Raw genomic sequence first — 16,040 nt, 5'->3', positions numbered from 1 at the left:
AAGCAAGAACAAACGAATAAAGAAATACTATTCAAATGATCACATTTTAAAATGCACAAAGACCAGCTATGCTATTTTCTGCTCTTAGATGTACAGATTTGGTTTCCAGTGAGCACAGCTGGTGTGAATTCATTGTTTGGTGCCACCCCGAGGATGATTGCTTGATACCATCTTCACTCATGCGACATGAATAATAAGGCAGTATTGTACAGAGCAAAACGGTGGCTGAACCATTGTCAGAGGTTACTGGATATGTTCACAGGTCAACATGAATCAAACTCAAACTAAACATAGGAAATCATTTAGGAAGATTAAATGTTTTTGCTTTTTTGTGGGGGGCTGGTGTTGTGTGATTGAATACCTGAACATTCTTGGCCTTCATTGGTTTTTGGAGCTTGGCAGTCTCAGACCTATGTGCTTCAGGCTATTAGAAAATAATCAGTCCTGTGGAAGCATTCTCTGCCTCTACAGTGCCCAGGGCTCTCACCTAAACAGCATAGGGTAAAAACACAGCTGAAACGACACAGGAACACACACACACACACACACACACAGAGCACTTACTTTGTTAGCACAAGCACATCCATTGGTTCTTACAAAACCAACCATGCTGAACATCTGCATTGATTGATTATAGAGGCAAAGACATTAAGTGACAGCTGGCATTTTCAGTCAAATTAAAAAGAACCCGAAAAGAGAGTGGGATAACAGTAATTGACATGTATTCAACATCATACTCGCTGCACAATACCAACACATCATAATACATGGAATTCAGCAGAGCCCCACCATAAACAGATGAATATATTGTGAAGGTGTTGCTATGACAATGCCTACTCAGACTCGCCTGCACCAGACCCTTCTGTCACAATAAAGGGCTCTGGCCTGCCCCTGGAGATTGCACTATTTATGGAGAGTTTTAGTCTAGGGAGAGAAAATGCTGCACATTAAAACTGTACGTGAACACTGAAACAGAACCCATATCTTTATTACCCCATGTTACAGGGTACAAACAGCTCTCAAGCACACCTGAGCAACCAAATGGTGCAATGAAAATAAAATCAGGGAATAAAAGTGATAAAATGCATAAAAAATAAGTGAACTTGCATTGCATTTTACAAAAAATCGTTAGTTCATGATTTTTGAACAATTCACTGTAAAGTGCTTACTGATGATTTGAGTTGAGGAAAGCATGTCATGTCCCTTTGAATAATCATACACATTACAATTACACAGAGAGATACAGCAATAGCCCCTCAATGGGCAAGCAATTACCAACCAGAAGACATAGGCCACATTTCATGTATTAGTCCTTTAATAAGATAACTGCTTCCTTAATTTCCTTGTTAATGGTAATAGCGAGAATCTTGCACTGGTTGCCAGGACAATGCCAATTACAAATGCTGGTGTTGTCACTGTACAGTTTCCTTCTCTCTTCTTGTAATTACATGCAATTCTCAGACATACAGTATCAAAACCTCAAGTCAAGGGCATCCCTCTAATCCTCTTATTGACTGGAATCCTTGAACAATATGGGTGGGAATGTGAGGAGGAGAGGAGAGGAGCTCTAGTATTCTGGAGGAGTTTGGCTGGAAGATTGAGGTTGGTGAATCCCTCTGGAACTTCCTCCGGTCTCTTCCCCATCCTTTTCTCTCCTCGCCTCCTTCCCCCCTGGCGTGGGGGGGCTGGCCTGACAAAAGCAGGGATCTGTCTGGCTGATGCCTGCCTTCCTACAGGTCCTGAGAATCCACTGTTGTTCATTTCGCTCTCATTAGGAGGCATAGAAAATAAAAAAAGAACCAAAAAAAACCTGGGGGTAGAAAAATCTCCCCCTGAATCCACCTAACCGGATATCCACCCACCCACCCGCCCCAATCATAACCATAAAAAAAAGGTAAAAACAAGGTCTACTGTAGAATGGCTTTACTCCTCACAGTCTGTAGGGAGCTGGAGCCCCTTGGAGCTGAGGTGCGGTTGGTGGTCTTGCGGCTGTTCTGTCGTTTCTGAATGATCTTGGTGGCCGAAGGTTTCCGAGTGTCAGGCTGTCGCCTCCCCTGGGGGCCCCTCCACTTGCCCCTCTGCCCAACCCGGCCCTTTCCGGCCCCCGCTGGTCACTTGCGCGAGTGCAGTGTGTCCTGAAACTTGGTGCTGGTGTAGCGCACGTGGAAACCCTTCTTGTTGATGGTGTCATCAGAGCGGAACTTGATTACAATGGAGTCGCCGGCAGAGTAGATCTCCTCAGGAGGCTGGGGGAACAGAGGAGAAAACACAGATGGAGTTAACCGCTGTCGCCTTCTGGCACTCTGACTGCACTTCAATTAAAACCAAATGATATCTCATAGATCCAGACTGAGGGGGCTGTAGGGTAAGGGAGGGGAGGGCTGTTGGAGTGAACAACTGCCACTTATTCTCCAATAAAAATCATATAATGAGCTTTCCACTTTACTTTACAGTCTGTTTCCAGTTTAGTCCAATATGTCTAAAAAGGGCTTGATGGAGGAAGTGGCCCACTTGGTACTGTGAGCATTATGTGTCCTCCAGCTCCTGCTAGCACTGATTTACAGGACCAGGCATCAGTAGACTAGAGACACAGGCTTATTACTGATGTGTGTTAAATTAAATCAAGCTGTTCCTTGACCTACGGATTTAATGCTTCAACTCCCCAGTGGCCTCATTGTTTCAGCTCCCCCCCACCTACTGTAGCCTCAGCGTCAGCTGATTAGTTCTCAGTTACAGCTCAATGCTGGAGACCATGATAGCCTTTCACAAGCCAGCCAGGGTCCGCTTTTATCAAGCTCAGCTGCTACTGAAGCAATATACTCCAACCCGGTGGAACACATCAACTTTAACAAAGTGATTAAAGCCGGAGAGCGGAGTAGAAATCTTCAAAACTTTAACACTCAAACACAGTGTGAAAGGTTATTTTTCAACTGCAGAGCTAATTTTACACAATCTCTGAAAGTGTTGTTTTAACACAGCTGGTTCAACAAAGCTAGACCTGAAAGAAAGAATACCGATATTATGACAGTACATCGCTGGTCCTTCAATAGATGAGATTATCAGTGAGTTTACCCCAGAGCCACAGTAGCGTCCCAGCCTTGGGGACTTGGTATCGACACCATCAAAGAGCTCCATGTAGTCGTAGCCACAGTCAGCCTCCTCCTCAATCTCAAAGGTCTGGAAGATGAGCTCCACTCCGTAGCCTTTCTCAGCAGCGATCACCCACTGGCAGTCAGACGCACCGGGGTAGTTATTGTCCCCAAACTGAGCATGGGAGTACAGGTCTTTGGTCTTGACCTCAGCCTTATGACGACCTCCACACTCTGGAGATAATAACAAAAAAGCATCCATAGATATCACTCAGAAGGAACTAACCAATAACCTTTGAGGAGAAGCCAGTGCAATACATCTAGCCATACAGTGGGCTCTAAGTTGTGAGTCTAAGTTGTGTTGGCAGTAATATACCTGCTGTGTGGGAGGCCTCGAAGCCCTTCTTCTGGACAGAGTTATCAGAGAAGAAGCGGATGAACATCTTGTTGGCGCTGGACATGATGGGAGGAGGCTTCTTAGTGCCACAGAAGCGACCCAGACTGGGGGCTTTGCCGTCGCGCCCATCGTAGATCTCGATGTGGTCGTAGGCGCACTCCAGATGGGCCTCCATGTCAATCTCATTGAAGGCCTGAGACAAAGCATGAGGGGAGAGAAGGAGATCAAATAGGGAAAGAGGATTGCAGGTATACAGCCTGTTTTACGAGAGATAGAGTATGAAATACAATGGTTCCCTATTAGCGGAATAACCTTTAGAAACCCATTGGAACGAAGACACATGCAATCACTTTTCATTGGCTAAGCCCAGTTAACTATATTCAAAAAGCTGAGATATGTACAGCATGCCATGGATGAAGACAAATGGTATGAATGTTACAGAAGGGGGAGCCATTCATGCTTAGAGGATTGTTTCAATCACACTGCTAACACAGGCTGTGGTGCTCAGTACAGTACAGAATAAAGTCCTCAATGATTTCCACAGTTCATTCAAACCCCCCTTCCTGCAAACACAAGCATACCAAGAGCCACACACATGCAATCTGTTTGTTAGAGAGTTGGAGGGGGACGGACACATACGATTTTGATGCGATGGCCTGCAGTGGTGGAGAGCGCCCAAGTGCATGCCTTCTTGCTGGGGTATTTATCTGGCCAATTGGGGCTTGTGATGGTGCCAGTCACACTGTTCACAACGTGATCACAGCCGGCTGCAAAAACACATCCACAAAGTTAGCATCCCTCTCCTGTATCATCACTGCTCCACACAAGATAATGTCCAAACCCCACTCAGGGGCTGTTGTTCTTGGCACATGGTAGTGTTTCCTCGCTCACCCCCACTCATTGCAATAGGAAGTCATCCCCCTAAAAATAACCTCTAGAGCTCCAACCCGCATAAAATAAATAAACCCAGAATCAATGTGCCAGTGGGTCTCAGTTTCAGTGCGCAGGTGGCCAATTGGTACCTTCTTTGCAGTCGTGTTTGTTCTCGTGCAGCACAAAGCCACTGCGGCACTGACAGCTGTAGCTCCCGAAGGTGTTGACACACTCATGCTGGCAGCCTCCATTCTCCTTTGAGCACTCGTCTTTGTCTGGGGACATAAAGGGACACTACCCTGATGAACGTTTCTCCCACACTACCGCACTGCCATCAGCACATTGTGGTGTCAAATTGATGAACCGTCACTCATACAGTGCCTTGCAAAAGTATTCATCCCATTTTTCCTATTTGGTGCATTACAACTTGTAATTTAAATTGATTTTTATTTGGATTTCATGTAATGGACATACACAAAATAGTCCAAATTGGTGAAGTGAAATGAAAAAAATTACTTGTTTCAAAAAATTCGAAAAAATAAAGAAAACTGAAAAGGGGTACGTGCATATGTATTCACCCCCTTTTGCTATGAAGCCCCTAAATAAGATCTGGTGCAACCAATTACCTTCAGAAGTCACAAAGTCACATTAGTTAAATAAAGTCCACCTGTGTGCAATCTAAGTGTCACATAATATCAGTATATATACACAACTGTTCTGAAAGGCCCCAGAGTCTGCAACACCACAAAGCAAGGGGCACCACCAATCAAGCGGCACCTTGAAGACCAAGGAGCTCTCCAAACAGGTCTGGGACAAAGTTGTGGAGAAGTACAGATCAGGGTTGGGTTATAAAAAAATATCAGAAACTTTGAACATCCCACAGAGCACCATTAAATCCATTATTACATTTTTTAAAGAATATGGCACCACAACAAAAACAGATAGGGCCGCCCACCAAAATTCCCACACCAGGCAAGGAGAAAATTAATCAGAGAGGCAACAAAGAGACCAAAGATAACCCTGAAGGAGCTGCAACGCTCCACAGCGGAGATTGGAGTGTCTGTCCATAGGACCACTTTAAGCCGTACAATCCACAGAGCTGGGCTTTACAGAGGAGTGGCCAAAAAAAGCCATTGCTTAAAGAAAAAAATAAGAAAAACAAGTTTGGTGTTCGCCAAAAGGCATGTGGGAGACTCCCCAAACATATGGAAGAAGGTACTCTGGTCAGATGAGACTAAAATTGAACTTTTTGGCCATCAAGAAAAACGCTATGTATGGTGCAAACACAACACCTCTCATCACCCAGAGAACACCATCCCCACAGTGAAGCATGGTGGTGGCAGCATCATGCTGTGGGGATGTTTTTCATCGGCAGGGACTGGGAAACTGGTTGGAATTGAAGGAATGATGGATGGCGCTAAATACAGGGAAATTCTTGAGGGAAACCTGTGTCAGTCTTCCAGAGATTTGAGACTGGGATGGAGGTTCACCCTTCAGCAGAACAATGACCCTAAGCATACTGCTAAAGCAACACTTGAGTGATTTAAGGGGAAACATTTAAATGTCTTGGAATGGCCAAGTCAAAGCCCAGACCTCAATCCAATTGAGAATATGTGGTATGACTTAAAGATTGCTGTACACCAGCAGAACCCATCCAACTTGAAGGAGCTGGAGCAGTTTTGCCTTGAAGAATGGGCAAAAAAATCCAGTGGCTAGATGTGCCAAGCTTATAGAGACATACCCCAAGAGACTTGCAGCTGTAATTGCTGCAAAAGGTGTCTCTACAAAGTATTGACTTTGGTGGGGGTGAATAGTTATGCACGCTCAAGTTCTGTTATTCTGTGTTATTTCTTATTTGTTTCACAATAAAACATATTTTGCATCTTCAAAGTGGTAGGCATGTTGTGTAAATCAAATGATACAAACCCCCCAAAAATAAATTTTATTTCCAGGTTGTAAGGCAACAAAATAGAAAAATGCCAAGGGGGGTGAATACTTTCGCAAGCCACTGTACACACAGAAACAGACTCTTGGAGGGAAAGACACACACACACAGTGTCAAAGGCTCACCTGAGAAGAACTGAGCTTTGAATCCCTTCTTTGAGACGGTGTTGTCTGACTTAAATTCAATGCGCATGTTGTTGTACTGAGAGGTGATGACCTCGGGTTTCTCTGCTCCACAGAACTTCCCATGTAGCCTTGAGTCTGCTGAAAGCCCACTGCGCACCTCCACATAGTCATATTTACACACCTGGACAGAGAAACAGCAGGCCATTACAGCATGAAACATTAAGGGAATGTAATTACAACTTGTACAAATACGATGCACAGGAATATATTACAAACAGTCTGTACTCTATGACAAACAGGAGGACAGCTTCATGATGACACCACTAAGGCCCATGGGGATAGAACAAACCCAACCCGTGCTCAGTCATAACAACCCCGGTGCTCACGTCATTGCCCTCAGTCTCAAAGACGTCAAAAAGCAGAGTGATTCGGTACTGTGTGGGTGCCACCAGCTGCCAGATACAGTTCTTATTGGGGGGGTACTCTCTGGGCCAGCCTGGACTGGTGATGGAGCCGTTCAGCTTGGTGATGAAACCTCCACAGGCAGCTACACAGACAGACAGGCAGACAGACAAAGGAGAGGAGAGAAGACCAGGACAATGGTTAAGATGTGCTTAAACTTCATATGGTTATAATGATAAAATGGTGTATATAAAAATGTGTATCACTGACAATTTGTGCAAAACATCTATCTGTAGTAGCAGAATCATTTTCATTACACATATCGGTCAATAAAGGTCAACACAATTGGCTGACCTGCTGTTTTCACAGCAGCCTACCGCTGATGGTCTCAGACAGACTTGACAGTTACGCAATATCATGTTCTGTCGTATTAATGCAAAGTGTGGTAGGGTATTATCCCCAAAAAGCTTAAAAACACAATGCGTGTCATCCAAAAAGGTTAAGCTGGGTATTAATAAACCATTGAGGATAATGTTATAACAGACACCCTACTTTATTTTCACCAAAACCTTAAACATGCAGCAATGTATGTAATCCAAAAGGGTTAAGCTCAATAATTATTCAATGTTTAAGGAACATGTAATAGCAGGCCTCCTCCTCTAGAGGCAGACAGTGGTCAGGTTTGGTTAAAAAAAAAGAGCAACGAAAAGGTGAAGCTATAAACCACTGCATCAGCACTTCTGTCTGGTTCTAATTTACAGGTGATCATCTAATTAGGATGTTTTTAACACTTGCGTTGGGCTCTGATTACCTGTGATGTTGGATTGAATTTTGGTTGGGTGAGTGCATCAAATTACAACCCCATTTGGTGGCAGAAATCCAAATGACAATCCAATGACAAATCTCTGGAGGTATTTTTTCTAGCTACTGTATGTGGGGCAACTGGACTTGGTGTATTTGGGTGGTAGTGATTAAATAACAGCAGTGAACTGCATTACTATGTGACCTGCAGTAGAGGAGACATTATTGAGCAGGCTCTGGGCAGCATTCTACTATACTCACCCTCACAGCTGCGCTTGTCGGCAGCCAGCTCGTAGCCCGGGTCACAGGCACACTTGTAGCTGCCCAGTGTGTTGACACAGCGTTGCTCACAGCGACCATTGTCGGGCTTGGAGCACTCGTCCATCTCTACAACCACAACAACAACATGTTACCTTTACACGGCCTCGCAACTCAACAGCCTATAAGTCACAAATGATGAATGCTGCAATTTAACTATCCTGAAATAAACATAATTTAACTAAATCAATCATGACGGAATTACTCTCAAATTACTCAATTTGACATGCTGCTGAGAGATTTATTACTACGGAAATCACACTGGTAATTTCTACAACGAGGGTATATGCCATCAGCAATGACTTTTTAGGTGTTCTTTTCTATAGTCCAAACCCTTGAGATCTGACCTTTGAAAAAGTTGGCTGCGAAACCAGCCTTGTTGACAGAGCCATCAGACACAAACTTCATCCACAGCTGGTTGGAACTGGTCTTGATGTCATCTGGCTTGTCGTAGCCACAGAAGCGTCCCAGCAGTGGGCTGTTGTCTGAGTTCCCATCCCTCACCTCCAGGTAGTCATAGGCACAGCTGTCATGCCTCTCAATCTAAGGAAAAGTTTTCATAATCAAAGGTTGCAGAGGATATGGATGTAGCGGCAGTATGTAAATTAGAAAGCGGGTGGGGGAGTTAGGGGGCCCCCCTGAATGAGACATGAGTGCCGCTAAATGTAACAAAAGTCTAACTTTGAGGGGGCTAATTTAACCAATCTCCTATTTGTTTACAACGCAATTGTGTACTGCTACAGTGGTAAATATACAAATAAAAGCTTATTCCAAATTAAACGAACAACCCCATCTCTCTGTCATGGTTTAAACTGGTTTCAGTTGGTTCAAGTTCTTTCAATCACATTCATCTCTTCACTCTGCCTCTGTCTTGAGCTATCGCTAGCAAACTTGCAACATTGTTTTAACTGGGCCCTCAAAAGTTTACCTTGCCGATGAGCTTGGGACAGACACATCCGTAGTTCAGCCCCTTTTCAGGTGTACCGACTTTTCTTTTTACAAAAAATGTCAATTTGTCAGCAAGACGCATAAATTAATTCAGGCTACAAGAGTGGGCCTAATGACAATTGGGGTATTTTGCAACAAATCTCTTTCCCTTCATCAATCGCGGGTGCACAGTGCTGTAATTATTTTGCAGTGGACGAAAGTGTGTAGGTGGCCTACTTTTTGAAGTGATTTGTTTGACGATCAGATGAAAATAACATCATGCCACATAAATACAATTTTAACAATCAGTCCCATGAAAAAAATGGAAACCTGGTAGGATTCGCAGTCTGTGTAGCACTGTGTAAAAATGTGCTACTGGATGTGGAGGGTATGAAAATAACAAAGCGGCTCGTATCTCTTACCTCAAAGGACTGGAAGGTCAGGCCGACGTGGTAGCCCTGAGACACACTGATCTTCCATATGCACACCTTGTTGGGCCGATAGTCGTCTGGGTAGTTAGGAGACTGGATCTGTCCGTTATCCTTCTTCACCTCCCCTCCACAGATGGCTGAATGTCAGAGAACATGCAGTGATGTCATCGTTATCTATCATCATCATCATCATTACCACATTTCTCTCAAGGGTATTGTGTTTTGTTTCATGTATTTCATAATGTTGATTATTAAAAATGATTCCTATATTAAAAACATCATGCTCTACAGTCTGGATATAATGTTGAGCTGAAAATCACCTCGGACCAAAATCTGATTAATGCAGAATAACGTGCTCTACCCATTAGCATGGAGGCAGCCAGATGTGGGGATTTGACAGAATCACTGAGCTGTTTTCAGGCACGTTGTTCAGTCTGTGACCCAGGTGCCCAGTCAGTCAGCTGAGCTGTGTTGTTATGGGGCTGCTGGGGATTGGGCTCCGGCTCTGGCCTTACCTTCATACACAGCGGAGAAGCCCTTCCCCACCCAGTTACTGCTGCTGCGGAACTCAATCCACAACCGGCTGTCAGTGGAGATGATTGGTTCAGGCAGCTTATCCCCACAGAAACGACCTGGAACACACACACCAGACCACCTTATCAGACTCCAGAACTACTTTTTTGTCCAGACAAACTTATTATATTAAGTTTATTTTCAGCATCACTGTACCGTAGTGAAGTGCATGTATGGAACTATATCTTTCTTCTAATAAATCCTGACCTTTCAGAGGGGCTTTCCTGGAGTATCCATCTCTGATCTCGACATGGTCGTACCAGCACAGGTGACTCCTGTACAGATCCATGGAGGTGAAGTTCAGAATGATCTTAAAAACCAAGAGAGCAAGGTTACAGACCTGGTACAGTGCGGCAGGTAGCCTAGCAGTTAGTGTTAGGCCTGTAACCGAAAGGTTACTGGTTCGAATACCTGAGCCGACAAGGTGAAAATAATCTTCCTACGTGCCCTTGAGCAAGACACTTAACCCTAATTTGCTCTAGGGGCGTGGTACTACTATGGCTGAACCTGTAAAACAACACATTTTCCTGCATATATCCAGCATATGTGACAATAAAACATATATACAGTACCATTCAAAAGTTTTAGAACACCTACTCATTCAAGGGTTTGCCTTTATTTTACTATTTTCTACATTGTAGAATAATAGTGAAGACATCAAAACTATGAAATAACACATATGGAATAATGTAGTGACCAAAAAAGTGTTAAAAACAAATCAAAGTATATTTTAGATTTTAGATTCTTCAAAGCAGCCACACTTTGCCTTGAAGACAGCTTTGAACACTCTTGGCATTCTCTCAACTAGCATCACCTGGAATGCTTTTCCAACAGTCTTGAAGGAGTTCCCACATATGCTGAGCACTTGTTGGCTGCTTTTCCTTCACACTGCGGTCCAACTCATCCCAAACCATCTCAATTGGGTTGAGGTCGGGTGATATATATATATATATATATATCATACACATACATATACACACACTACCGTTAACAAGTTTGGGGTCACTTATGTCCTTATTTTTGAAAGAAAAGCAACTTTTTTGTCCATTAAAATAACATCAAATTGATCAGAAATACAGTCTAGACATTGTTAATGTTGAAAATGACTATTGTAGCTGGATACGGCTGATTTCTAATGGAACGTCTACATAGGCGTACAGAGGCCCATTATCAGCAACCATCACTCCTGTGTTCCAATGGCATGTTGTGTTAGCTAATCCAAGTTTATCATTTTAAAAGGCTAATTGATCATTAGAAAACCCTTTTGCAATTATGTTAGCACAGCTGAAAGCTGTTGTTCTGATTACAGAAGCAATAAAACTGGCCTTTAGACTAGTTGAGTATCTGGGGCATCAGCATTTATATATATATATATATATATAATTTTTTTTCAACATGAGAAGAACAAAACTCCAGTTCTGACTCAAAGGGATCATATAGATCATCATCTAAGATTACATTATCCTAAGGAAAACAGAGGTATCACTACTAAACCATGATAAACAAAGCACTTCTAAGACTGATCCAAGTTTCTATGTCAGTCAGTTTTCCAAGGCCTCATCATGCCTCCCACCTTTTCCCCTGGCGTGACCGATATTCTCCAGATGCAGTGCATGTAGGCTGAGTATCCGTTGGGGAAGCCAGGAGAAGAGAAGTTCCCACTGCTTTCCTGCAGACTGTCTCCACATCCTATCCACACAGACAGACGGACAGAGAGAGACAGACGGACAGAGAGAGAGAGAGACAGAGAGAGACAGACGGACAGAGAGAGACAGAGAGAAAGAGAGTGTGCGAGAGAGAGAGAAAGAGATAGTGCGCGCGAGATACAGACATTAACATGAGGACCATGTCAACCAGTGGAGGACATAGCAATTCGTTTCTGTACTGATATGAGCTAAGACATATGGACTCCAGCAGTAGCATAGAGAAACAGCAATGAAGTAGCCAAGTCCCACTGAAGGGATATCCCAGAAGACAGCAGCTTGATGCAACAATTAAAGTGCCTTCAGAAAGTATTCACAACCCTGGACTTTTAAAGCCTGAATTTTAAATGTATTAAATTGAGATGTGTCACTGGCATACACACAATACCACATAATGTCAAAGTGGAATTATGTTCTTAGAAATGTTTACAAATTAATTAAAAATGAAAAGCTGAAATGTCTTGACTCAATAAGTATTCCACCCTGCTCTTATGGCAAGCTTAAATAAGTTCAGGGGTAAAAATGTGCATAACAAGTCACATAATAAGTTGCATGAACTCACCCTGTGTGCAATTATAGTGTTTAACATGCTTTTTTAATGACTACCTCATCTCTGTACCTCAGATATACAGATAATTGTAAGGTTCCTCAGTTGAGCAGTGAATTTAAAACACAGGTTCAACCAAAAACAACAGGGAGGTTTTCCAATGCCTCGCAAAGAAGAACACTTATTTGTAGATGGGTAAATATTGAATATCCCTTTGAGCGAGGTGAAGTTATTAACTATACTTTGGATGGTGTATCAATACACACCAGTCACTACAAAGATACAGCCGTCCTTCCAAACTCAATTGCCAGAGAGTAAGGAAACCGCTCAGGGATTTCACCATGAGGCCAATGGTGAAATCAAATCAAAGTTTATTTGTCACGTGCGCCGAATACAACAGGTGTAGTAGACCTTACAGTGAAATGCTTACTTACAGGTTCTAACCAATAGTGCAAAAAAGGTATTAGGTGAACAATAGGTAGGTAAAGAAAAAAAACAACAGTAAAAAAGACAGGCTATATACAGTAGCGAGGCTATGAAAGTAGTGAGGCTATGAAAGTAGTGAGGCTACATACAGTCACCGGTTAGTCAGGCTGATTGAGGTAGTATGTACATGTAGATATGGTTAAAGTGACTATGCATATATGATGAACAGAGAGTAGCAGTAGCGTAAAAGAGGGGTTGGCGGGTGGGACACAATGCAGATAGCCCGCTTAGCCAATGTGCGGGAGCACTGGTTGGTCAGCCAAATTGAGGTAGTATGTACATGAATCTATAGTTAAAGTGACTATGCATATATGATAAACAGAGAGTAGCAGCAGAGTAAAAAGAGGGGTTGGGGGGCACACAATGCAAATAGTCCGGGTAGCCATTTGATTAGATGTTCAGGAGTCTTATGGCTTAGGGGTAAAAACTGTTGAGAAGCCTTTATGTCCTAGACTTGGCACTCCAGTATCGCTTGCCATGCGGTAGTAGAGAGAACAGTCTATGACTGGGGTGGCTGGGGTCTTCCTTCTATTTTTAGGGCCTTCCTCTGACACTGCCTAGTGTAGAGGTCCTGGATGGCAGGCAGCTTAGCCCCAGTGATGTACTGGGCCGTACGCATCACCCTCTGTAGTGCCTTGCGGTCAGAGGCCGCACAATTGCTGTACCAGGCAGTGATGCAGCCAGTCAGGATGCTCTAGATGTTGCAGCTGTAGAACCTTTTGAGGATCTCAGGACCTATGCCAAATCTTTTTAGTTTCCTGAGGGGGAATAGGCTTTATCGTGCCATCTTCTCAACTGTCTTGGTGTGTTTGGACCATTCTAGTTTGTTGTGGATGTGGACACCAAGGAACTTGACGCTCTCAACTTGCTCCACTACAGCCCTATTGATGAGAATGGGGGCGTGCTCGGTCCTCATTTTCCTGTAGTCCACAATCATCTCCTTAGTCTTGATTACGTTGAGGGATAGGTTGTTATTCTGGCACCACCCGGCCAGGTCTCTGATCTCCTCCCTATAGGCTGTCTCGTCGTTGATCAGGCCTACCACTGTCAGCAAACTTAATGATGGTGTTGGAGTCGTGCCTGGCCATGCAGTCGTGGGTGAACAGGGAGTACAGGAGGGGACTGAGCACGCACCCCTGGGGAGCTCCAGTGTTGAGGATCAGCGTGGCAGATGTGTTGCTACCTACCCTCACCACCTGAGGGCGGCCCATCAGGAAGTCCAGGATCCAGTTGCAGAGGGGAGGTGCTTAGTCCCAGGATCCTTAGCTTAGTGATGAGCTTTGAGGGTACTATGGTGTTGAACGCTGAGCTGTAGTCAATGAACAGCATTCTCACATAAGTGTTCCTTTTGTCCAGGTGGGAAATGGCAGTGTGGAGTGCAATAGAGATTGCATCATCTGTGGATCTGTTTGGGCGGCATGCAAATTAGAGTGGGTCTCGGGTTTCTGGGATAATGGTGTTGATGTGAGCCATTACCAAACTTTCAAAGCACTTCATGGCTACGGACGTGAGTGCTACGGGTCTGTAGTCATTTAGGCAGGTTGCCTTTGTGTTCTTGGGCACAGGGACTATGGTGGTCTGCTTAAAACATGTTGGTATTACAGACTCAGTCAGGGACAGGTTCAAAATGTCAGTGAAGACACTTGCCAGTTGGTCAGCATTATGCCCGGAGCACACGTCCTGGTAATCCGTCTGGTCCCGCAGCCTTGTGTATGTTGACCTGTTTACTCACGTCGGCTATGGAGAGCGTGATCACACAGTCATCCGGAACAGCTGATGCTCTCATGCATGCCTCAGTGTTTCTTGCCTCGAAGCGAGCATAGAAGTGATTTAGCTCGTCTGGTAGGCTCGTGTCACTGGGCAGCTCGCGGCTATACTTCCCTTTGTAGTCTGTAATAGTTTGCAAGCCCTGCCACATAAGACGAGCGTCGGAGCCGGTGTAGTATGATTCAGTCTTAACATGTATTGACGCTTTGCCTGTTTGATGGTTCGTCGCAGGGCATAGCAGGATTTCTTGTAAGCTTCCGGGTTAGAGTCCCGCACCTTGAAAGAGGCAGCTCTACCCTTTAGCTCAGTGCGAATGTTGCCTGTAATCCATGGCTTCTGGTGAAGGGTATGTACGTACAGTCACTGTGGGGACAACATCCTCGATGCACTTATTGATAAAGCCAGTGACTGATGTGGTGTACTCCTCAATGCCATCGGAAGAATCCTGGGACATGTTCCAGTGTGTGATAGCAAAACAGTCCTGTAGTTTAGCATCTGCTTCATTTGACCACTTTTTTATAGACCGAGTCACTGGTGCTTCCTGCTTTAATTTGTGCTTGTAAGCAGGGATCAGAAGGATAGAGTTGTGGTCGGATTTACCAAATGGAGGGCGAGGGAGAGCTTTATACGTGTCTCTGTGTGTGGAGTACAGGTGATCTAGAATTTATTTCCCTCTGGTTGCACATTTAACATGTTGATGGAAATTTGGTAGAACTGATTTAAGTTTCCCTGCATTAAAGTCTCCGGCCACTAGGAGCGCCGCCTCTGGGTGAGTGGTTTCCTGTTTGGTGATTTTAAAACAGTTACAGAGTTTAATCGCTGTGAAAGGAGGAAAGTGAGGATGGATCAACATTGTAGCTACCATAATATTAACCTAAATGACATATTGAAAAGAAAGAAGCCTGTACAGAAAAAAATATTCCTAAACATGCATCCTGTTTACAATAAGACACTAAAGTAAAACATGTGGCAAAGAAATTAACTTTATGTCCTGAATATAAAACGTTGTGTTTGGGGCAAATCCAACAACACATAACTGAATACCACACTTCATATTTTCAAGCATGGTGGTGGCTGCATCATGTTATGGGTATGCTTGTCATCGACAAGGACTAGGGAGTTTTTTTAATAAAAGGAAATGGAATACAGCTACAAGCACAGGCAAAATCCTAGAGGAAAACCTGGTTCAGTCTGCTTTCCAACAGACACTGGGAGGCAAATTCACCTTTGTGAATACTTACATAAATTATATATTTCCGTATTTCATTTTCAATACATTTGCTAAACTTCCTAAAAACATTTGTCATTATGGGGTAATGTGTGTAGAAGGGTGAGAATTATTATTATTTTTACTCCATTTTGAATTCAGGCTGTAACAAAACGTGGAATAAGTCAAGGGGTATGAATACTTTGTTTAGGCACTGTATAATCCTGAATCTTAAGAGGAGGGCAACTCTTTCATGTTCAGAGGCACATCTGCTGATCGTGATGATATTCAACCTCTTCCAGATGATGAGAAGCGATAGCAGAAAACAGTATGAGACACATTCTCTGTACATCGTCTCAAAATAAACCTGGCTTACTATAAATAACCCAACCCTCTGGGAGACGTAATACATAATGTACATTCTGGTAGTCAAGCCTCCCCATGGCCAA

At 43.7% G+C, this 16,040-nt stretch overlaps 1 protein-coding gene across 1 annotated transcript in view; it reads right to left on the bottom strand.

Annotated features, from left to right (window-relative positions):
* Window positions 1–967: 967 nt before the first annotated feature.
* LOC139545422 (bone morphogenetic protein 1-like) overlaps window positions 968–16,040 on the bottom strand; it is a 59,159-nt gene continuing 44,086 nt past the window's right edge. Inside the window, exons 8-20 of the mRNA XM_071353171.1 lie at window positions 11,455–11,570; window positions 10,089–10,191; window positions 9,824–9,940; window positions 9,300–9,445; window positions 8,298–8,493; window positions 7,894–8,019; window positions 6,816–6,976; window positions 6,430–6,610; window positions 4,509–4,634; window positions 4,126–4,253; window positions 3,466–3,679; window positions 3,073–3,323; window positions 968–2,246 (exon numbers count right to left, since the gene is read on the bottom strand). Coding sequence (XP_071209272.1) covers window positions 2,112–2,246; window positions 3,073–3,323; window positions 3,466–3,679; window positions 4,126–4,253; window positions 4,509–4,634; window positions 6,430–6,610; window positions 6,816–6,976; window positions 7,894–8,019; window positions 8,298–8,493; window positions 9,300–9,445; window positions 9,824–9,940; window positions 10,089–10,191; window positions 11,455–11,570 — 2,000 coding nt within the window. The 3' untranslated portion in view covers window positions 968–2,111. The remainder of the gene's footprint in view (window positions 2,247–3,072; window positions 3,324–3,465; window positions 3,680–4,125; window positions 4,254–4,508; window positions 4,635–6,429; window positions 6,611–6,815; window positions 6,977–7,893; window positions 8,020–8,297; window positions 8,494–9,299; window positions 9,446–9,823; window positions 9,941–10,088; window positions 10,192–11,454; window positions 11,571–16,040) is intronic.

Source organism: Salvelinus alpinus, chromosome 19 (assembly GCF_045679555.1).
Source record: "Salvelinus alpinus chromosome 19, SLU_Salpinus.1, whole genome shotgun sequence".
Taxonomy (NCBI): Eukaryota; Metazoa; Chordata; class Actinopteri; order Salmoniformes; family Salmonidae; genus Salvelinus; species Salvelinus alpinus.
The sequence above is the reverse complement of the archived record's forward strand: the minus strand, read 5'-3'. Positions and strand labels throughout refer to the sequence as shown.